Source organism: Balaenoptera borealis (assembly GCF_965194805.1).
Source record: "Balaenoptera borealis genome assembly, chromosome: 2".
Classification (NCBI taxonomy): domain Eukaryota; kingdom Metazoa; phylum Chordata; class Mammalia; order Artiodactyla; family Balaenopteridae; genus Balaenoptera; species Balaenoptera borealis.
The window spans coordinates 128,056,319-128,079,022 of NC_138867.1; the positions used below are offsets into that span (position 1 = coordinate 128,056,319).

General features: G+C 53.8%; 1 protein-coding gene across 4 annotated transcripts in view; it reads right to left on the reverse strand.

The window, feature by feature from the left end:
- Positions 1 to 22,704, reverse strand: part of CSF1R (colony stimulating factor 1 receptor) — a 78,124-nt gene that overhangs the window by 2,200 nt on the left and 53,220 nt on the right. For 3 of the 4 annotated variants that reach the window (XM_082381454.1, XM_082381453.1, XM_082381455.1), the window contains 15 exons: positions 21,089 to 21,225; positions 20,256 to 20,415; positions 15,835 to 16,021; positions 13,543 to 13,658; positions 13,270 to 13,390; positions 12,988 to 13,175; positions 11,177 to 11,292; positions 5,482 to 5,608; positions 5,262 to 5,366; positions 4,667 to 4,777; positions 3,795 to 3,957; positions 1,639 to 1,730; positions 1,451 to 1,548; positions 667 to 789; positions 476 to 587 (listed from right to left, as the gene is read on the reverse strand). In XM_082381454.1, coding sequence (XP_082237580.1) covers positions 476 to 587; positions 667 to 789; positions 1,451 to 1,548; positions 1,639 to 1,730; positions 3,795 to 3,957; positions 4,667 to 4,777; positions 5,262 to 5,366; positions 5,482 to 5,608; positions 11,177 to 11,292; positions 12,988 to 13,175; positions 13,270 to 13,390; positions 13,543 to 13,658; positions 15,835 to 16,021; positions 20,256 to 20,415; positions 21,089 to 21,225 — 1,956 coding nt within the window. Of the gene's footprint in view, positions 1 to 475; positions 588 to 666; positions 790 to 1,450; positions 1,549 to 1,627; positions 1,731 to 3,794; positions 3,958 to 4,666; positions 4,778 to 5,261; positions 5,367 to 5,481; positions 5,609 to 11,176; positions 11,293 to 12,987; positions 13,176 to 13,269; positions 13,391 to 13,542; positions 13,659 to 15,834; positions 16,022 to 20,255; positions 20,416 to 21,088; positions 21,226 to 22,704 lie in introns of all 4 variants that reach the window. The other variant, XM_082381456.1, reaches the window with a different exon arrangement.

A 22,704-nucleotide genomic window follows, 5' to 3' on the forward strand; every position in this document is an offset into this window, starting at 1 on the left:
GGCACTGCAAAAGGCTTAGGCTTCTAGGACGTTGAAAGTCTTCACCCAGGCCTCATCCCACCCACAAAATTCCAGCACAGGCTTTGGAATAAGAGGTTGGTAGAGGAGTACATTGAAGGGCTTAGCCCAAGTTCCTGTGCCTAGTGCTCCAGAAGTGGGAACTGTGTCTTCATGGACATGCATGTTTCAGACAGTGAGGGCAAACAGCCTTCTAGGAAACAGCAGCTGCACAAGCAGACAGGTGAGGAAACAGCCGGGAGGGAGTGCCTGTCGAGGTAGAGGGCCTGCCCCGCCCACTGTGGAGCTGCAACGCTTGGTTTTAAGATACTTTGCCCATCCCTGCACTCTTAGCAGCCCTTGCTCTTCCCTGACCACCAAGTGTCCTTGACTAGCATCCTCCACGAGGTGTAGGACACTGTGGGTAACCAAGCACCAGTCAGCCCCACAATGAGCCTGCACTGGGCCAGCGGCGTACCGAGTGAGAAGATCTCCCAGAGGAGGATGCCGTAGGACCAGACGTCGCTCTGAACTGTGTAGACGCAGTCGAAGATGCTCTCTGGGGCCATCCACTTCACGGGCAGGCGGGCCTGGCACAGCAGACCCCAGTCACCTTGCACCCTGGGTCACCACCCCTCCCCAGCCTGGCCCTACCCTCCCAGCACTCACATTGCCCTTGACGATGTAGTTGGAGTCATTCATGATGTCCCTAGCCAGACCAAAGTCCCCAATCTTGGCCACATGGCCACTGGTCAGCAGCACGTTTCTGGCTGCCACGTCCCGGTGGATGCACTGAGGGAAAGCACTGTAGGGTTAGTCTTGATCCTTCCCCTACCTGAGCCCAAGGTGCAGGAGGAACAGCCAGGGCCCCAGAAGGCTTCGGGTCCTCCTCGAGGAAGTGGGCATCGGTTTTGGTCCTGTACCCTGGGTCCTGTCCCTACCTTCTACCAAGACCCAGGTCTGGGAAAATTTAATATGGTCATACGGTCAGTGTTGAGAAACCACCGTGACTCTGGCCCTCTGGCCCTGAGTGGCAGGAGCTGCCTCAGAGCTAGGTGGTCTGCATGGGCCCAGGAGCAGTGAGCCCTGGAGCTCCTAACAGGAGCAGGAGCTGCCACCCTCAGGGCCCTACCGTTCCAGGCCCTTCCCTAAACATCTGCACACATTGTAACCCAATTCCACCTTCATGCCATTCTACGATTGTGCCCGTTTTTATAGGTGTCGAAACCTAGGCTCAGAGAGGTTCAGCAGTTGCTCAAAGCCACACAGCAAGCGGCAGAGCCAGCATTCAGGCTCTAGACTCCCAGGCCTGTGTTGTAAGGAGGACGACCCCCTTCACACACTCCCTTTTCTCCCCCTTGTCCTCACCCATCCAGCTTCACGGGGGGTTGGCTGCCCCTGCCCGCCCCCCCCCGGCTGACCACACATCACAGGGACCTGTTTTCTGACTCACGTTCTTGGAAGCGAGGAATGCCATGCCCTGGGCCACCTGGCTGGAGAAGTGGAGCAGGTCACGCAGCTCCAGCGGCCGCCCGTCCTCCTTGTCCAGGTCTGGTGTGGGGGAGAGGCGTCAGGGCGGCCCCCCCACCTCAACCCAAGCAGCCCTTCTCGTCTCCCTCAGCCCTGGTACCTCCTCCGCACCTTGCTCAGAGAATGAGTCATTTGATGAAGAAGTGGAGACGGGCCTCATCTCCACATAGGTGTCCACACCCTGGCTGGAGAAGCCGCTGTCCCTGCATAGGAGAGGGGGCCGCGGGCTGGTCAGTGCCTGTCACTGCACTGCCCAGCTCAGGCCTCTCCCAGCCACTCAGCAGAGAAAGGAAGGGACCTCAGGGTCAACTTGAACTTCCCTTTCTGACACCTCCTTTCTGAGTGATCAGTGACCTCTGCTTGGCCATCCAGTGAGGGAGCTTACAACCTGTTCTCTCTTTGGGCAGCTCTGCCTGTTAGAAAGTTCTCCACTGTTCCTAATGCTAATCTGCCTCCGGGCTATTCCTCCTCCTGGGGTCCTCGCTCTGCCCTCCAGAAGCATCTCTCTCTTCTCTGGAACAGCCCAGCAGGGCTTTGAGCATATTCCAGGGCCCTGAGCATATTCCAGGGCCCCTTCTTTGAGCCCTCTTGTCTACATCACGGCTCTCCCTTCTGGCTGCACACTAAAATAACGCAGGGAGTTCCAGATACTCAGACCACCAAACCAGAGACTTCAGAAACTAGGGGTAAAACCCAGTCATTCCCACTTACGCATTACTCCAGGCAGTTCCCGTGTGCAGCCAGAGTTGAGGACTGGTCTAGAGCAGTGCTTCTTAAACTTATCCATGTGCATGTGAATCACTTGGGCAATCTTATTCAAATGCAGATTCTGACTCAGCAGGTTTGGGTAGGCCTGAGATTGTACATTCCTAACAGCTCTCAGAAGCCTATGAGCCTGTGCTTCCCGTGGCTGTTCAGGTTGAGAAGCACGGCTTCATATTGAATAGCCACCGCTGCTTCTAATATTCCAACCAGATAGGAGTCCGGACCTCTCACCTCCTGCTCCCTCTGTGATGCAGCTGTGCGCCTTGACGATGTCCTTACTCTCATGTTACCAGAAAAACAACCTAGTGCTTTATTTATGGTTTGACCATTAAACTATCCACTCCCTTGGTCTAGAAAGTATACTTCTATTAATGTAGGCTGGGATCCCATTAGTAGGACTGGTTCACATGCCATTTGCCCTTGAAATCACCTGACTCTGAATCCTTTCCCCATCTGTAGATTTGAAGATGGAAGCTAATACTTGACTTTAGTTCTCATTTTGAGTTGCTCTGGGCTGAGTTTCCAGCCTGCTGAGGCCCAGCATGAGCCACCCTCTCAAAAGGGTGTCAGAAAATCAGAGAAAATCCCCCCAGCCCCCATACTCGAGGTCACTGGATGGAGTGAAATGGCCTCCTTCCCCTTTTGCCTCCCCTGGCTTGGTAGCTGACATTGGTAGAATAGGAGCCCAGTGTATACCCTTCTTGTTCTGACCCAGCAGCCTGGCCCTGAAGCCCCACAAGCCCCGAGTCCAAGACTCCCAGGAGATCAGTGTAGCTCAGGTGAGCACTGGACAAGGAGTCAACAGAGCGGAATCCAGCCAGGCTCCGCCTCTGCCCCTGACTCATGTGTGACGCAAAGGCCACTTCCTCTCTCTGGTTCCCCAATGTGGCTCTGTCCATCTGCCTCTGGGTGGCTTCCAGGAATCACAGCATTACAGAACGAGAGAGCAGACAGACCCCGAGGGGTTCAACCCCTGATGGCTTGCTGGGGAAACTGAGGCCCAAGTGGACCAGGGACCTGGCCACAGCTATGCTGTTTTGCCCCTTCTCATTCAACGCCCAAAAGACTCTATCCCACTTCTCCGTGGCTACTCAAAAGTGGAATGGGTGCCCTCCAGCCCCCGACAGCACATGCTATGGGAGAAACAGGGCCATTATCCCCAAGGTTTGCCCATCGCTAGCTAGGGCCCCAAATGGATCTTGGTTGATCTTTCACGTATGATAAAATGATTTCATTAATGCCTATCTCCACCAGACTGTGAGCGGCCCATCTTTGCCCTCAATACTCCCAGAGCATAGTAGGGGCTCAAATATTTGTTGGATGATGGGAATAAGTAGGAGGAAAACTGAGTTGCCCATATAATATGGGTGGCTACTCCCCACTGCACAAACGGGAAGGTGAAGACCACGCAAGCCACCCAACCCTGAGCTGACTTCGGGGACAGACATGGGGGCCCCACCTCCCAGTCCTGGCCTCCTTCCTGTCTTTCACCAGGATACTACCTGCGGATGTACTTCTTTTCCAAGTGGATGTTCCTGTAGCCGGTGCCTGCCTTGGGGTCCTGGCCTGGACTCAGGCTGGGTCCCAGCATGGCCTCAGCCTTCCTTCGCAGAAAGTTGAGCAGGTCGCCATAGCAACAGTACTCAGTGATGACCAGGACAGGGCCTAGAGCAGCCAAGAGTGGGGTCAGTGCACCCCTAACGCACCACCCCGTGTGGACAGGAACATGGGGCAGGGGCAATAAGAACCCGGACTGGGACTCAGGAGCCCCGGGTTCTAATCCTGCCTGTCTGTAAGCAGCCCTCTCTGCTTTCTGGGTGACCTCAGTGACCCAACTGTCTAAAGCAGAGGAACCTCCAAAAAACTGTAGCTGAAGAATTCTTCCTTCGAAGGAAATCTATGACAGTTCCACACAAGTCAAAGCTGCTATAGGAGAAGAGATTGGAGCGGACTGAGAGTCCCGACAGGCCCTGGGGCACTTCTGTGGGCCCTGCGGTGAGTGTCCAAGCCTCTTTGAGTGGGGGCTTCGTAAGAGGTAGATTTGAAGGGCTTCACTCCAGACCCAGACCCATAGCATCAGACTCCCTGGAGCAGGGCCCAGGCATCTGCACTCTTTTCTCCTTTTCCAGGTGACCCTGATGCCCTCCCATGTCTGAGAGCCACTGATCAGATCTCACACAACTGCCTGTCATCCATAAGCAGCTTCTGACCAGTCCAGGCATCTGGCCCAGAAATTCAAGGGATGCTGAGACAGGGATCCCACCTTCACTTTGTGGAGACGGGAAGGGGAAGATGGAGTGAGGTAGCCCTGGGGCCCTCAGACACCCAAGAGGCCCCACCACCATGGGCCCCCATGCCTGCCAGGGCCCCTTACCTCCATGGGTACAGGCTCCCAGAAGGTTGACTATGTTCTCGTGCTGGCCCAGGTGGCTCATGATCTTCAGTTCTGACATGAGGGCCTCCTTCTCGTCAGCGTGAGCCGTGGCTGGGAGATGGGGCCACAGGTCCCACAGACAGAGAAAGGGCAGGACATGGAGAGCCATGCATACAGACGCCCAGGGGAGCAAAGCAGAAGGGACCCAGAGCACCAAAGCAATCAGAAGCCGAAAGAGGCAGGAGAAATGAGGACACACGATGGGAGTTACGGGGAGAGAGAGAGGAGAGATGGCCTGTTACTGAGCTGGTTTTGGGTGGCAGGAGGCCAAGCTGTGGCCAGGCCATAGGCCAGGATGGCCTCTGTGCACCTCAGCCCCTTCGAGGCTCAGGCAGAAGCCCTTCCACACCCAGGAGTTAGAGGGAGCCGGGAGCTCACAAAGGAAGCCGAGAGTCCTCACCCCCGATCCCAGGCTCTGTTCCACAGGCCCTGACAGGCTGAAAATGTGGGTGATGCCCTTGTGACAACAGAACAGACCCTCCCCTGGCATTTACCACCTCCTGCCCGCTCCCCCAAACCTGCTTCCTGCACTCACACTTCAGCATCTTCACAGCCACCTTCAGAACAGCATCTTCCTTGCCCAGACCAAAGGCCGTGGCCTCTACCACCTTCCCAAAGGCGCCTGCTCCAAGGGTTTTACCTGCCACACACAAAGCCTGCTCAGGTCCCGGGGCACCTAAGGGCCCACAGGCTCCCTGCCACCCACGCTGGCCCTGTGACAGGAGGGCGTGTTGGGTGCTGAGACCCTGGCTCACCAAACTGCAGGTTGTTCCGGGGGAACTCCCACTTCTCGTTGTAGGGCAGCTGGGTTGGGTCGATGAAGGTGTAGCTGTTACCCCCGTAGCTCTCGATGATCTTCCAGCGCACCTGGTACTTGGGCTTCTGCAGAGGGAGAGGGAGGAGGCATGGGTCAGCTGGGCCTGGCAGGTGGCTCTTGGACATCTTCCTGACGCGGGAGGACGGGCTGGGCAGGCCCACCGCACAGCGCGAGGAGGTCGGTGTGGCCTGCGACGGGGTGAGAGGGGCTGTGTCATCTCATGCCCATGGCACCGAGAGCCCCGTCCCTGCCTGGCTTGGCCTTACCATGGGACCGTCCATTCTCCAAGCCTTAGTTTCCCTACCTGTGTATTGAAAGATTTGGACAGGACCACCTCTGAGGGTTTTGACAGCTCTGATAATTTGGTAATTCTCGAGCCAGGAGGGAGGGTGGAACTGTAGATCGATCCATCCATCCATCCATCCTCCCATCCAATTATTACTTGTTTTATTTTCACTTGTGGTAAGAACAAAATTTACCATCCCAACCGTTTTTGAGTATACCATTCAGTAGTGTTATATACAGTCACACTGTTGTGCAACCAACCTCCAGAACTCTTTTCATCTTGAAAAGCTGGAAGTCTGTACTCACTAAACAACAACTCCCTGTTCCCCGCCCCCCCGAGCCCCCAGCCACTTATCTCATGCATCTGACTGTTCTGGGTACCTTATTTAACTGGAATCATGCAGGATCTGTCCCTTTGTGACTGGCTTATCTCACTTAGCATGATGTCTTCAAGGTTCATCCATGTTGTTGCCTATGTCAGCATTTCCTTCCTTTTTAAGGCTGAATATTATTCCCATCCAAATATTTCACCGAGTACCTATTTGTTTCAGGAATCGTTGATTCAGAGTTTGACAAAACAAGAGTCCCTGTCCCCTGGAGTTTGCATTCTAGTTGCTAAGACAGACAATCAACTCAGATACATATGTAGGAAATTTTCGAATAGCGCTATGGAGAAAAGAAAGCAAAGTAATAGGACAGAGAGCGCCGGGGACAACTGAAGACAAGTCAGGGAGGTCCCCTGAGAAGGTGAGAGGGAGCTGGCCACGTGAGCATCAGGGGAAGCACTTCGCGGGTGCAGGGAACAGAGGTGTGGAGGCCTGGGGGCGGGAAAGGTCTTGGCGAGTCTAAGGGACTGGAAGGTGCCCGTGTGGCTGGAGGGGAACCGGGGGCGGTTCTGGAGGCAGGAAAGTCTTGAGGGCTGCAATCAGCAAGTGAGTTCTCTAAGCGCAAGGTGAACCCTTTGAGGCTCGATGCAGGCGAGTGATGCATCCGACTCTACATTGCTAAAGGACCAACAGAGAGAGACCCCACGTACAGGACAGTGAGCATCTGGAGGACCCGCATTCCTCTCAGGCTCTCCATGCTGTTCCAACCAGCCAGCTGGCGGCAGAGCCGAAGCTGAGGAGGAGTGGCTGCCCCTCTCCTGCCCCGGGCGGCAGCTGCATGGGGGCATCATGCCAGGGGTGCCCACGAGAAGTGCTGATGGCAGACAGAGTTTAGGTGGAAAGTGGAAGCTGGGCTGGGGCGGTGGAGGACACTGAGGCCTCGGGTCAGCAGTCCAGCTCTCTTTCCGGTCCGTCGTGGGGGACAGGGACCAGCTGGGCTGTGCTTAGCAGCTGGGCTCCTACAACGGGGCACCGAACTCGGGCAGGGGGAGCTAAAGTGGGTGCTTGGGGAGGAGGGTGACTGAAGTCTCACCAGGTTAAGAGAAAAGACTCCAGATAGCTATAGGGAAGAACTTCCAGATGGTAGTTCGTGGGGAAAGACTGCAGTTAGACATAAGGAAGAATTTCTGATTCAGGACGAGAGACTACTGGTGAACTTAAGGACATCCACGTTACAGTTTCAGCAGATAGTCTGAAACGGGACAGGAAGAGGACTTCCTGAGTGTCAGAGGATTCAAACCCTGCGTGTGGGTGCCTTCCCAACCCAAAGGATGGACACAGAACCAGAAGGGATTCCTTGACCTCATCTGGCCACTTCCATCTCCAGGAGCCACTGTGGTGAAGGCTGTTTTTTCCCCCCCTGCCACTTCTCCTTCCTCTGGCCCTGCAGCTGGGCCTGAGTCAGCCCCTCCCCAGCCCACCGCGAGCTGGGCAGGGGATATTGGGGAAAGGGAGGGCGAGGCTATCTGGCTGGAACTTCAGCTCTCTCTCTGAATCCCAGACCTGATAACTGGAGGACCACGCAGCTCTCCCACGCCTGCCTCAGGCATCCCCACCCCTCTTCCTGGAAAGCGGACACTAGCTCTGCTCAGCCTCTGCTATCCCTAGACGGGGCTCCTATGTAACTCCCAGGGGCTTCTACCCAGAGGGGCCTCTCCTCTGAAGGAGAACCCTAATGGGGAGGCCAGGATGGGCAGCCTCGGAATGTAATGCTATCAGTGAGCGCCTCCTGAGCACTTCCTGTGAGTGGGCGCTGGGCTCCACACTCAACGTGCGTCATCTCACTTAATCCTCACAACGGGCCCAGGCCACTTCCCCTTGGTGACCGAGGTAGGCATGGAATCATCAAAGTCCCCACAACTCCCCATCCAGGCCTGCTGTTTTGGGTGGGCGGATGTTTTCTGTCTCAGGAAGGGGGAGATCTGAACAGTTTCCACTGGAAATCTTGGGGACCCTCCTGTGCATCCCCCATATACCTCCCCATCCCCAGAGCTCAGTTCCGACCCCCAGAATTCCAGCCTCTCCAGTGGCTTCCCCGTCTCCTTCACTCCTCCCCATCCCCATTATCCTTTCTTCCCCTTGTCCCTCCTCCTTCCAGCCTGCTGACTCCTGCCCTTTTCTCTTCCCCCTTGGCCCCTTGTGGTCTCTCTGGGGGCCAGAAAGGCGATGACTCAGCCCTGAGACAGAAGCAACCCTTCCCCCAAGCGGGGCCACCCCTCCCCTCAGGCCTGAGTAGTGAGGACAAGCCAGGCTGAGTCCCCAGTGAAGGGGCAAAACTCAGAACCCTGTGGAGCAAAGCAGAGGACACTTGGACACCAAGCCCTGAGGCAGGGCGTGGCCATCTTGACCCCTGGGATGCCCTCCTTCTCTTGGCCTTGGATCAGCTCAGGGGCCAGTTCAATTTCTTAAATGGGATAAGAAGTGACTGGAGTACATGTTCCAAAAATGGTCCCGTGAAGAGAGGGTAAGGTGTCCCCAAACCACGGCTGGCCAAGGGGGCTGGGCGGCCCAAGGCAGAAAGAGCTGGAGGGGGAACTGGGCCCTTCTCTAGAATCTCTGCAGGGCTGAGGAGGCAGCTCTGTGGGGACGGAGAGGCAGTTTTCAGCTCCATATAAGGAAGAACTTTGCAACAGAGCTGCTCAGAGAAGGAACGGGAAGCCACAACAGTGAGTGGAAGTCCTGTCCCCGGAGGTGGGCGGAGTTGGATGGATCTGGGTCTGAATCCCGCCTTGCCAGGCTCTAGGACTCTAGGAAAATTGGTGTCTGTAAGCCTCTGTCTCTCCATCTGTGAAATGGTGTTGATAATGGCAGGCCCCGCACCAGGCTGTGCTGCAGATTCACGGAGGTGACGACGTGTAGAGGAGTTAGCAGGGTGGTGGGCACGGACAGTGCTCCGAATGGGTGCTGTGCACCCTGGACCCAGGAGGAAGTTGGCTGGGGACCCCAAGTTAGCTCATGCATCTTGGATGGGCCCAACTTCAGACAGCGCTCCAATCCCAAGATGCATGAGCTAACTTGGGGTCCCCAGCCAACTTCCTCCTGGGTCCAGGGTGCACAGCACCCATTCGGAGCACTGTCCGTGCCCACCACCCTGCTAACTCCTCTACACGTTGTCACCTCCGTGAATCTGCAGCACAGCCTGGTGCGGGGCCTGCCATTATCAACACCATTTCACAGATGGAGAGACAGAGGCTTACAGACACCAATTTTCCTAGAGTCCTAGAGCCTGGCAAGGCGGGATTCAGACCCAGATCCATCCAACTCCCAACCCTTGGCTCTTAAACTAGACCATCAGCCTCTTGGCATGTCACAGGAGGAGGCTGTAACGGTCACCCACCCCACCGTGAACAGGTGGGGAAAATGAGGCCCAGAGAGGGCTGTCCACCCGCCAAGGTTGCATGAAGCCCAAAGAGGGCAGTCACCCAGCCAAGGTCTCATGGCAAACCAGTGTCCGAGCTGGACCCAGATCCCTGAAGACTTGACCTGGGGCCCTGGATTCTGTGCTCAGAGCTGCCTCCTCATGCTGTGTGCTGACATAAGCACCGGGCACCCCGTGGGCCCCTGGGGCACCCCCCGCATACCACCTACCTGTCTACTCCAAGTCCTCTACTCACACTAAAACCCACAAGGCAGGTGTGGGGAAGAGAAGGCAGCAGAGGAGCCCACAAGGTGGGTTATTCACCCCTAACTCACCTCACTCCCTTGTTCACACCTGCCGAACCTACAGGATGGGGTCCAACCCCTCAGACCCCCAACCTGTCCCCACCTGCGTCCTCTTCCAGGCATCAGTATTTCCGGAACTCACCTTGGTCTTCCCCCCACCTGCCTCTTTGTACACAGCACCCTCTCCTCCAGAGACACCCTTTCCCTGAATCTCATCTCCCCCTGGCTGCCTGCCCCGTTCTCCAAGGCCTCTCCCACCCACGCCAAGCCACCTCCTCCAAGCAGACTCCCTTCCCTGCCAGCCAGAAAAGATCCCTCCACTTCTGGCCTCCCACAGCCTTCTGGCCTGGCCCTCTCAGTGCCTGACTGCACCAGAAATAGTCTTTTATGTAGGGAGGCAGTGAGGCTAAGTGGTGGAGGCCACAGGCTCTGGGGTGCAAGGCAACTGGGACTCTTGGGTGGGTCCTTCAACCTTGCTGAACCTGTTTCCTTATTGTAAAATGCTGACTGCTCTAGTCCCTGCCTCTAGATTGTTTTGAGGGTAAAATAAGATGATTCCATGGTTTACAACATGGCTTTTAAAAAACCAGCTACTACCATTGACTGGCTGTAGACTAGGGCAACTGTCTCACCCTCTCAGAACCTCAGCTTCCAACTCTGTAAAATGGGGTTAGTGGTACTACCCACATGCCATGGTTGTTGAGCTCAGTAAATGAGGGGATGTAGGTATCATGCTTCATAACAATGCCCCTAAAATCGCCATCACTGACTGAGCACTCAGAGTGACAGGCAGTGCACTAAATATCAACGTGCAATTAACAGCAGACTTGATTAATAATAATATTAAATAATGACGAGGACGATGATGGTCAGGCCTTCCCTTCCACTAACTTACCTGCCACCTGACAGAGACACAGGCCTGGCCCCATGATACCCTCTCTGTGTCCCTGGAAGCCCCCAGATGGGACAGGTTCCCATATTCATGCCCTCCCCAACCGCCGCGGCTCTCCCCGTAGCACCTCTCCCTCTGTGATCCACGCCCTCACTTCTGCAGCTATTTGATTAGCAACTGTCTCCCTTGCTAGACAGAGACTTCTACGAGGGCAAAACGTCAGAGGCTCCAGCCACTGACACTGGCATACAGCAGGCGCCCACTAAAGAGCTGTTGGTTCAATGACTGGCTGACAAATGAATTCGTATTCACAGGGGCTGAAGGGCGGATCCACACAGCCTGGTGGCACTGCCCAGGGTCTGGCTCACTCGGGTGCCTGGCCGCGCCCCCGCCCTGCCCAGGCTCACCTGCTTGTACTTGTACAAAAGCAGCAGCAGCAGCAGCAGAAGCAAGGCCATGATGGACATGCAGGCCACCAGCACCGGCGTGAAGAGGGGCTCGTCAAGGGGCTGCATGTAGGCTCCTGGAAAGGGTGGGGCAGAGGAGTGAGCAGCGGAAGGGGCCTCTGAGACCCCCTGGCTCCCCACTGGAACAGGCCAGTTGCCTGGAACACAGTAGGTGCCCAATACGTTCTTACTGACTGAACGAGGAGTCCTCTCAGCGGGAAGCCTGTAGACCCTCCCCCAGCCGGGGGCAGGGAGGACCACCTCTCTAGCACTGCTCACGAGCAGCTCCAAACCCTGCCCAGACTCGCAGCCTCTGTGGCCAAGGGGAGCCCCTCAGGTCACGCAGCCCACCCACTGCCCATGCAAGGAGCCGCTGCAGCAGCCCGGCCTGGGGCTCAGCCACGACTTGCACACTCCCCCAGTGCGGAGGCTCACCACCTACACCTCTGGCCAGCTCGGATGGAAAGACCTTCTAGAGGTTGGACTGAAATCTGCCTCCCCAGCATTTCCCTGCAGCTTCCCCGAGTGCCCTTTGGGACCACACAGCCCTTCTGGGAGTCTGAAAGCCAGGTTCATGGACCCGGGGTCTCCTCTTCCCAGATCAACAGCCCTAGTTCCCTTGATGTGTTTGGAAGGACATAATTTCCACCCCCTGGCCCAGAGCAGCAGCATGAGTCTGAGGCCCAGCCTCACCTCTGCCACTTAGGAGGTGTGACAGTGAACCTGTGACTTCTCTCTAAGCCTCAGGTTCATCATGCCCCAAGGGGGAAGGAAGACTGTGCTAACCTCCTAGGAGCGGGCGAGTTCATTGAAATAATGCCTGTAAGGGGCTTAACACAGTGCCTGGCACAGTGTAAGCCTTCAATGAAATGTTGGCTTTATTATTTGTAATATACGACCACCAGCTGCAAGACAGAGCAGCCAAGGCAGCGGCATGTGGAATTGGGCCTCAGCCCCACTTGCTGCAAGGCCAGCAGCTGGGGCACCTGCGGGCCCCCTGGGAGCCAGGCAGAGGCTCCCACTCTGTCCTCTCTGGGCCCAGAGAGCCTCACCAGGGCCTGGCACACGGTAGGTGCTGAACCTGCTTTTTAGAGGCCTGAGGGTTCTGTGGGCCTGTGCAGCCTTGGGCCTCTCAGAATCAGAGAACTAACCCACATGCAGCCTTTGTGCAACACAGAGAAAGATGCCTCTTCCTCTAGACGGATGATGCAGCTGCATTAGTGACCCCGCCCTGGACGGTGGCCCTGAATAGATAGGACTGTGTCTCTGGCAGGAAGGGAATCTGGGAGGGATGGAGAAGGCCGTCGAGGCTGGCCCTGGGATTGGGGGAGGCGGGGAGGGGACTGTTCATTTGTCGCCTGCTCACATCACCAGGCTAAGCTCCGGGGAGGCACTGCTCCCTGCACGAAGTGGGTCCCAAATACACACTTATGAACTAATGAGTCAGTTCAAGTGCAGGAATATGAGGAGAGGGGCCAGATAAGGCTGTGGCTGCTTCAGGCTGTTTTCTCTCTGGATCTCACATCTGCGTCCCCTCTGCCCTTCTCCCCACTATTTCCAGCCCCATGGGTTCTAGACTCCCCCATCTCGCCACTTCAGGAGAGCTTTGGTCAGGAGGGGCCTGGAGTCACACGCAGAGAGCTAGAACTCGGTATGGCTGGGATCTGCTTGGCACTGGAACTCTGGCCCTTGGTTCCCAGGGGTGGGGCTGGGGGGCAGTTTCCTGGGCCCCCTTCCCATCTTGGCCTGGAGCAGGTGGGTCAGAGGCTCACCTACAGAGACAGGCCCGAAGGCCTGGGAGCTGTTCCCCACACTGTTGTAGGCCCTGCACTCGTACGTCCTGTTGTGTTCCAAGGTCCCAGTGGCCAGCAGGCTCTGGACGGTCACCTTGTGGAAGGGCTTTTGGCTCAGGACCTCAGGGTTTGGGTCGTCCAGGACCAGCACTTCGGTCTTATCACATCTCGAAGAACAGAATGTGGCTCAGAGTTTCAGGGTGCCCAGCCCCTGCCCCAGGCCCTGTGCCCGGGTGAGGAAGGCAACCAGAGCCCGCTTACCTGTTCGTGTGACCCCTGCACTGCACCCATGTCACGTTGGGCGGGGGGTACCCTGAGGCCTCACAGAGCAGGGTTTTAGAGCCGTTGATGAGGGTCCACGTGACCTCTACCTCTGGGGGGTCTGAGGTAGAGGGAGGAGAAGAGGAGGGAGGGGTCAGCCCCAGAGGCCCCGTCTCCTGGCTTGACCACCCCACACTGAGCCTTCTCTCCCCCAGCCCATCCATCCCGGCAGCCTCAGGAACCCCATGTCCCCAGCCCCACTCCATCACTCACATAGAAGGGTGAGTTCAAAGGTCAGGGCCTCCTCGCCTCTGGCATTTCTGGCCTGGAAGGAGTAGCGGCCGGCCTCGAAGGGCTTCAGGCGAAGCAGGGTGAGGGTGGAGGTGTATCTGCATGAGAGGAGCAGGCCATCTGGGGTGAGGACAGTGGGCTCAGACAATCACCTTATAAGGGATTTATTTTTGGTAAAGTGTCTGGGGCACAAAGGCCTTGGCTGAACCAAGTACCCAGGCTGGGTGCCCCTGAGACGTGCAAAAACCCCCAACCCGATTCCCTTAATTGCTTCTTTCATCTGTAAAGCGCTTTTGTTCTGAGGTTTAGTAGAGGTGATGTCTGTAAAGTGCCAACACCGGGAGGCACATTACAGGCCCCAATGAATGTACCTACTTTCACCACCATCACTGGGCTAAACAATCCTTGCTGAAGATGCCAGCACCCAGGTCAACTTCCATCCCTAAAGCGCCAACCCTGCCAAGAGGGGCTTTGAGAGAGGAGAGAGGCAGGATGTAGCCATGGGCTTCAGAGACCAGGACTCAAGTCCTAATGTTGCCATTTCCTAGCTGTGTGACCTTAGACAAGTACTTAACCTCTCTGATCCTTTGCTTCCTTTTCTGTAAGGGTGACACAGTAATTAATCCACAGACTCAACCTAAGGACTAAAGGGATATGTATTCAGAGTGCCTGATAGAGTGCCTGACTCATTGTAGGTACTTGCCTCTTTATTGGAAAATATCTGCAGCCATTACTAGACTAAACCCCATGGTATACAAAGAGCAATCTCACTCAGCCAGGACTTGGGCGTACAGAACCCCTCTATGTGTGTCAGTTCTTGAGATAACTAACATCTCCTTCTTAAACTGAAAAATTTAACTTTTTGCATGAGTCAAAATCACCATTATGAACACACCTATCACGTGGGCTGTTTGGTGCCCACACTTATCTGCCCTGTGCTGAATGGCCCCAGATTACTATGTTTGAGGGCATCTCCCTGGTTCCTTTCCACAGTGTCCCTGTTGCTTACAGACCCCTGAAACCTATCCATGGACCAGCCTCCTTCCAGGGGTCTGCAGACTCCAGATTCAGAACTTCTGCTTTAGACGAGGGGAAGCTAGAAATCCTGGCCGGAAAGGACAAGAAGGGAACTGGGAAGAGGAAGATAAGGACAAGGGAACATCCTTGTTGATTCCGATGATCGACAACACAAGAATCCAGGAATCAAAGAGGTTTGGGCTTCTGGAGCTAGGAAGAGAACTCCAGAGAATTTGGGAGTTGGAAGATGTCTAGGGATTATCTAGCCCAGGGATGGCAAACAGGTCTCCTCTCATGAGCCAGTTACGATGGAAATATAGCCTAGAGACTGTGTTGAGAAGGACTCTGAGGCTGCATCTGGCAGGATGGGTTCAAAAAAAATGAATTAGGGGTCTCTGTCATGAGTGTGGGAGGGGAAGTTATCACACGCACACTGCATATTTGCTGTCCTTGATGGAGCTGTACTCTCTCATTCAAATAGAACAGGGTAAAGAAGTGATTATTTTCACACTTGGTATCAGTGTTCCTCCTTGGGGAAGAAACACTCTTGTTTAGAAAACTACCTGGTTAGGTCACTTTGGATGAGGAATTAAGACCCTGAGGACAGAGTCCATAGGAGACAAGAAAAAGAGATTTCTAAAATGTTGTGCATGTGGGATAAGCAGGATTCTGGGAGTGGAGAGATGGGAGGATGCAGAGTCACACGGCACTCTATAAGAAGAGCTCTGAGCCTGTGGAGAAGAGCACAGCTGGTGAGAAATTCTCAGGGGTGGATGACCACAGGCTTTTAAAGAACTTCTGATGTATCTGTCACTGAGAGATGTTAATTCCCTCTATTCCCCAAACCTGTGTATGTGGCAGATACCTCGTGCGATCGCTATTAGAAGTGTGACTATGAGTGGAAATCATGGGGGATTGTCTTCTGCATTTGGATTAGTCACAGAAGAGGAGGCATACGATCGAGAGACCTTGGGTGACCATCAGAATGCACGCCCCCAAGAAATGGTAGAATTCTTGAAGAGGACATTGGATTTTCCAAGGATATAGGACAGAGGGATACACTAATTTGATCTACATCTCTGACACTGATGACTGATATCAAGGTTCTACATAGTCAAGAAAAATGAGACCTAGAAACGGGAAAGGACTCGCTCCAGGTCACGCAGCAAGGTTGAGATAGGACCCAAGTGTCCTGACTCCCGGCCGAAGTGCTCCAGCTGGCTGTGGGCTATGCAGATGCGAGCTAATAGGTGATACCTGTATGTGCCCTTGTTGGTTACAAAATTGAGCTTGGGCTGCTGGCCAAGGAAGGGTCCCTGATAGGTCCAGTTAAAACTTTGCAGGCTTGGGTAGGCCTCCACCTTGACTTTGAGTTCGATCTTCTCACCCACGGTCACCTCCTGGAGGAGGTTCTGCTCAGAGGTCAAGTTCAAGTAGGCACTGTCTGGAAAGCAGAATGCACAGAGATCTGGCATTAGTGGGAAGATACACCAGTCTGTGTGTTCATTTAGTAATCCACCCATTGAGCCAGTCTTTCAGCTGGACCCTCCCTGAGCACCTCCCATGTGCCAGGCACACAGACCCCGCCCATAACCCAGACTTGCCCTCTCTTATCTCTTTTCCCACCACCCCCAGGGCTCCAAACTCTTCTCTTCTTCACTGAGTTCCTGGGACAACTTGGGCAAATTCCTAACCTCCTTGGCACCTCTACATCTTTATTTATATAATGAAGAGATTGAATATATCTATGTTGTTATAACTTTATGGAAATTTTTCTAGCAGTTAAAAAAAAAAAGTCTGCTTTTTTTTTTTTTTTCTTTTTCCACACGCTCTCACCCATTTCCCCTTTTTCCAGTAGTAGTAGAGTCAATGCAGCTTCCATATCCAGCTCTAAAGTGGGCACGTGACCCAGGCCAGCCAATCAGGGTGATCTGTCCCCTTGGGACCAGTGATTGGTTTTTGGGCTAGGCTTGTGAGTCCATGACTCTAATTTCCATGATTTTTGTTGGAACTCGAGGGAAAGAGAAGCTCTCATTCCACTGGGGTTTCCAAACTTGGTGCTGCCCCGCAAGAAAAATAAAGAGCCAAGAGTTGGGAAGCAACAGATTCTTGTCCACACCTGAACACCTAAATCTAACTAAACCAGAAGCTCATACCCATGGGGTTTTTAGCTATAAGTCCTCTTTTGATTAGGCCAGTTTGAGTTGATTTCTAGTACCTATAACTGAAAGAGTCTTGGCTGGTTTCTTCTAAGTAAATGTTGCATGAATTAAAATCAAGCTGCTCTGATTGAATTGTAGGCAAAAGAGAGGTGCAAAAACCCCCATCCATTCAGCCTCTCTTTGCCTCTCATGGAAGCTACTCTAATGCCCTCTTAAAATCCCAAGGCTTTGCAAAAAGACTAGATGATCTCTCAGGGCTCCTCTTCTTACTCAATTCTATGAAATCTAAAATTCACTCTTCTACCCTGTGTTGTTCCTGCTCAAAAAGCTCCCTGTGATTCCCCATCACCTCCACTATTCAGCTTGGCATTCAAGGCTCTTCTCACTCAGGTCTCCCTATGCCCATCTAGCCACGTCCCCACTTCACACACGCACACACGCATGCACACACACACACACACACACACAATTCTCCGCCCATCTCGATGTTCTCATGTCCCCTGAACACACCACAGTCATTCCAACCTTGGATGTTGTGCTCAAGTCATTTCCTGCACCAGGAACCCCATATTCTTCCTCTCTTCTATTTAGATCCTTCTCATTCTCCAAGACTTGTACCCATTAGGGAGACTCCACCCATCACTCCAGGCTAAAGGGAGCTCTCCTTCCTCTGGATTCCTGTTGCTTTTTTTTTTTTAATTGAGGTATAGTTGATGTACAATATTTGATAAGTTTCAGGTCTACAACAGAGTGCTTCACAATTTTTAAAAGTTTTGCTCCATTTATAGTTATTATAAATTATTAGCCATATTCCTTGTGTTGTACAACATATCCTTGTAGCTTATTTTATACATAGTAGTTTGTCCCTCTTAATCCTCTACCCCTATATTGCCTCTCCCATCTTCTCTCTCCCCACTGGTAACCACTAGTTTGTTCTCTTTATCTGTGAGTCTGCTTCTTTTTTGTTACATTCATTAGTTTGTGGTATTTTTTTAGATTCCACATATAAGTGATATCATACAATATTTGTCTTTCTCTGACTTATTTCACTTAGCATGACCCTCTGCTGCCCTTTGAGATGACACATTCATTAGGCACCACATCTACACTACTTCATGTATCTGGTTCCTCCTTTAGGTAGCTGTCTTCTCTCTCTGAGTTTGTGAGCTTTTAGGGCAAGGCTGTTTTCTTCTCTCTTCTCCCCTTAGCTAGCCATCCATCCATCCATCCATCCATCCATCCAAACTCCAACCACTTCCCACCACCTCCACGATTACCACCCTAATCAAGCCACCATCACCTCTAGCTCAGACTAGCAGTAGCCTCCTAACTGTCTCCCTGCTTCTACCCTCGCCTCCCTATAGACAGTCCTCAACAGAGCACCAGAAAGCCACGTTACATCTTGTTACCTCCAAGTCAGATGATGTCACTCCTTTGTTCAGACCCTCCAGTGGCACCCCATCTCTCTCAAGAGGAAAAGCCCAAGTCCTCACCTTGGCCTACGGGGACCTTCCCCTTCACCTCTGACCTCATCTTGTACTGCTCTTCCTCTCGAGCTCCAGCCCAGCCACACTGGCTGACTTGCTCCTTGCATGTGGTGAGCATGGACCTGCCTTAAGAACATTGCTTGCCCTCTGCCTGAAGCTCTCTTCTCCAAGATTTCTACATGGCTTGGTCCTTCACCCACTTCAAGTCTTTGCTCAAATGTCAGCTTCCCAGTAAGATCTTCCTTGATGATCACCCTTATTTTAAACTGAAAACCCTATCAAACTGATTTGCTTTTTTATAATTTATTTTGTTTATTGCTGTTGTCTCCCAGCAAGAGTACGAACTCCAAGTGGGCAGGGGTTTTTCTATCTCTTTCATTTGTAGCTGTATCCTCAGCATTGAGAAGTATCCGGCCAGATGTGTGAAGGAAAACAAACATCTATTGAGTGACTACTGTATGTCTGCACTAGAAAACAGATAGGATTAGAATCCAAAACTGGGAGACAGTTCAATGTTCTCCTTTCCTGCCTTAGCCCTCAAAGCTCCCGGCACAGGATGGGCCCACAGCAGAGCTTAGGTGCTTCTGTAAGCCTAGTGTGTTGCTTGTGCTGTGAAGGTAGCGATTCTCATGCTCCCCCTCGCCGCCGCCCCTCGGGCTCCCATAACTTTTAACACATGAGGTGTGGCCAGACTGAAATGACTCAGAGCCTGTCCCCACCTTGAAGAAACTCCCCTCGGCTCTGGATTCTCAGCCCAGTGGCTGTTGCTGCCTCTCACCCAATCACTCTAGCCAAAGACCTGGGAGTCATCTTGGCTCCTTTATCCTTCACCCCTTCATCCCAGCAGCCACAAGGTCTGGTCCATTATCCCTCCAAAATCGTTTTGGATGACAGACTCTCCTGGGCCGCCGCCGTGGTCCAGCACCCTTCGCAATCTCTAGCCTGGACCACTGCATTAACTGCCCTCATGGGTCTCCAGCCTCTAGTCTCCCATCCAATCCACATGGCATAGGGCTGAGCCTTCTCAGATAACATCTCCTCATGCACACTTAGCATTTACTGTATGCTAGGTCCTATTCTAGGTACTTCAAATATATATATATTCATATATTCATTTAATTCGCACAGCAATCTTATGAGACAGTTACTGTTAGTATCCCCATTTTGCCGATGGGGAAACAGAGATTAAGCAACCTAAGTCATTGGTGGAGCCAGGTTGGAATGTGCCCCAGGAGTGCGGGTTCCTGACCACCACACAGTGGACCCTCTGTGCAATCTGATCTCATCACTCTCCTCTTAAAACGTTTAACGACCTCCACCGGATACGATGCAAACTCCCCACCCAATTTGCCATCAGATACTACCTTCGGCTCTGCTTTCCTGTGACCACCCCTGCCTCCCCCCTTCATGTCCCTGCTGTTGTCAGCTTCTTTGGATGTCTCAGACGCTCTTGCCCTCTTTGCCTTTGAGCCTTGCATACGCTGTTCCCTCTGCCAGCAGTGCTGTTCCCCGTCCTTTCCCACCCCTCTGCCTGGCTAACCCACCTCCATTCTTCTGGTCCCAGCTTAGAGGCCACTTTGTCCAAGCCTTGGTTGGGGGTCTCCCTTGGTGTTCCCAGGACACCCCATGCTTCCCCCATGACCGCACTGGGTGATCATTGTCTGTTCACGTGCCCTGTGATGTGAGTTTCCCAGGCATGAAGGAAGGAATGAATGAGTGAACAGTGAAGCCCAGGAGGGAGCTACTGGACACCAATCCCCAAACAGAACTAATGATGCTGGAATGAGATGCAGCCATGCACTGTGGGACCTCCAAGGCGGGAGGGAGGGATTCCGGGGTTGGGTGGGGGGACCTGGGAGGGCCGTCAGTGACGTGGCTCCTTAGCCAGGCCCAGAAAAAGGGGATTCTAGTGAGCTGTTCTAACAATGTCTCCTCCTTCCCTGCCATCAACTCCCTCTCTCTCAATCCCCTTATGCACCCCCTCACCCCAGGATCCCTGCTGACCCTTCCCCACCACCCTGATGCTTACCTACCACCCAGAAGACCATGGAGGTGGAATGGATGCCCCGGGCATTGGTGGCCATGCAGGTGTAGTTGCCAGCATCTTGGAAGCCTACGTGATCGAGGTCGAGGGTCAGGACTTTTTGATAACGGTTGTCATGGAAGTCGGATTGTTGAGAGATTGTGAGCTGCAGCCAGAAGGAATGGAAATGGTATACTGAGGTTGTTTAGGAATTAGAAAGATGTGGTTTCTAATTCTCAGCCTTTAAGGGTTACTGTCTGCCTCTCCTTGGGCAGGGACTGAAATCTGAGCCTCAGTTTCTTCATCTGCAAAATGGGACTGACACTGGCCCCATGCTCTTAGGGTTGTAGAGTAAGTGAGACGGAGCAGGCAAATGGCACAGGGCTAGGCTGGCACACGGTAGGCACAAGGAGGAAGGATGTTCTTAGAAGCAGCCGAATGCCATTTCCTCCTGAGAAAAGCCCCTCTTCCTTCTCCTCTCCAGAGTTTTTCTGAAAGGACCCTTACATTCCTGGGCTTCAGAGGTGGCCTAGGAACCCCTTGCTAAGTCAGAAGCGAGCTGACATGTGGCTCTTGTCTACAGGCTGGGGCAAAGGTCATGGGTCAAGGGGGTGGAGTACTGCCTCCTCCCACCAACCCCCACAAGATTTAGCAGCACGAGCCCGAGTCCTGCTTCTGGATCAGCTACTGACTGGCAGTGAGATCTTGTGTGAGTCCGCTCCCCTCTCTGGGCCTGGGCCATGCCCTCAGCCCAGAGAGCCAGCTTGAGGTGGGGCTGGGGGCTGCATCCTGCAGGGCCTGCCATGTCAGAAGGATGGACAGACTCCCCAGGGACTGACCTTGGTGTCTCCGTGTTGGAGGAAGACATCAAAGTTGACATCAACGTCGCTGGCTGAGCATACGATCTGGGCAGCCTCTCCTTGAATCCGCACCAGCTCTGTAGGCTTCAGTGTCAAGGTCGGGGGTCCTGGGATGACTGAGGTCAGGGCAAGGGACCCATGAACATCCAGGCCAGAGCTGTCACTCTGCTTCCTGCCATGGGCCAGGCCTCCCATCCCAAATCCTGGGAGGCAGCCCTGACGCCTCAGTTTTCCCCACAACAAGTCCTGTCTCCTAAACAGACCTTGAAAAGTCCCCTTTGCTCCATCACCAGTGCCTCTCCCCCGTCTCACCCTCATTCTCTGCTCTGGACCCCTTCAGGCACCTGGGAGGCCTCCCTCCTTCCTCACAGCAGCCAAAGTGAGCTCTTGGCAATGAAAATTGGATCATGCCTCTCTTTCGTGACAACATTCAGTGGCTTCTCATCACTCAGAATAAAAGCCGAAGTCCCTCCCACCTCCCCAGGTCCTGCTCCCGACCCGTGGACGCCTGCCACCCTCCACTCCCCCAGCTGCCACCACACAGCCTTTCCCACCCAGCGACTCTGCACTTGCCCTTCCTTCCAGGAATGCCTTCTCCCACGCTTTGACTGGTTGCCTCTTCTCATCCTTCAGATCTTTAGCTGAGACATTCCTCGAAGAGGCCTCCTGTCACAGTTTCGCTGATTAGCCTCATCCCGCCCCCCTCCATATTTCTTCAGCTTGATTTCTTGATCATCACAATTGGTATTTACTGACTTTCTCTCTCGTCTGTCTCCCCAGTAAATGTCAGATCCATGAAGGCGCTATCCCTCACAGCTAGCCCAGTGCCTAAAACATAGTAGGAATTGAATGAATATTTAGCTGTTACTGTTGTTGAAAGATAATCTAATTCAGTTCCTCAAGGTCCAGACACTAAGGGAGTCACCCGTGGTCACGGAGAGGGTCATGGTCGAACTAGAGCCCAGGGCTCTCTCTGCAAGGTGAGGTGCAGGGAAAGGGCCTTCATGCCTCCCTCTGCCTACAGGGTGGGGTCCTTTGACTTTCTGGACAGTTTCGTGGCCTCAGAGCACAGGGCCTTGGGTCAGCCATGCCGCTCTGACCCTGGCCTCATTACAGGCACCTGATTCCTGCCTCAAGCCCAGGTTCTGAGCCTGGGGTCCTGCTGACGCATACCAGTCCTTGCAGAAACCAGAATCCTGTCCACCAGCCCAGCAGAGACGAGGGGGAACAGGAGTGAGACTTCACCAGCATTTTTGCCCCCCCAGAGAGAGGTGTCCTATGCACCCGCCACCATGATGCCCCATCGCCTGGCTCACTACCTCCCTTCCTGTGCCCAGCACCCAGCACCAGACCGGCACTGAGTGGGAAATCCACGTCTGAGGGTGTGGGAGAGCTTCGGGCCCTCCTTCCATTCCTGGAACATTCGGAGCCTGTTCCCAGCTCATGACTAGGTACCTGCTGTTTCCTCTGCTGTTTCCACCTTCTCATAATTCACATTTCAGCTCAAATAAAATGTCACTCTCTCCATGAGCCACCCCCCCGACTCCCACACACTCTATTCCGTCTCCCTGTTCAATGACTTTCATAGCCTGTCT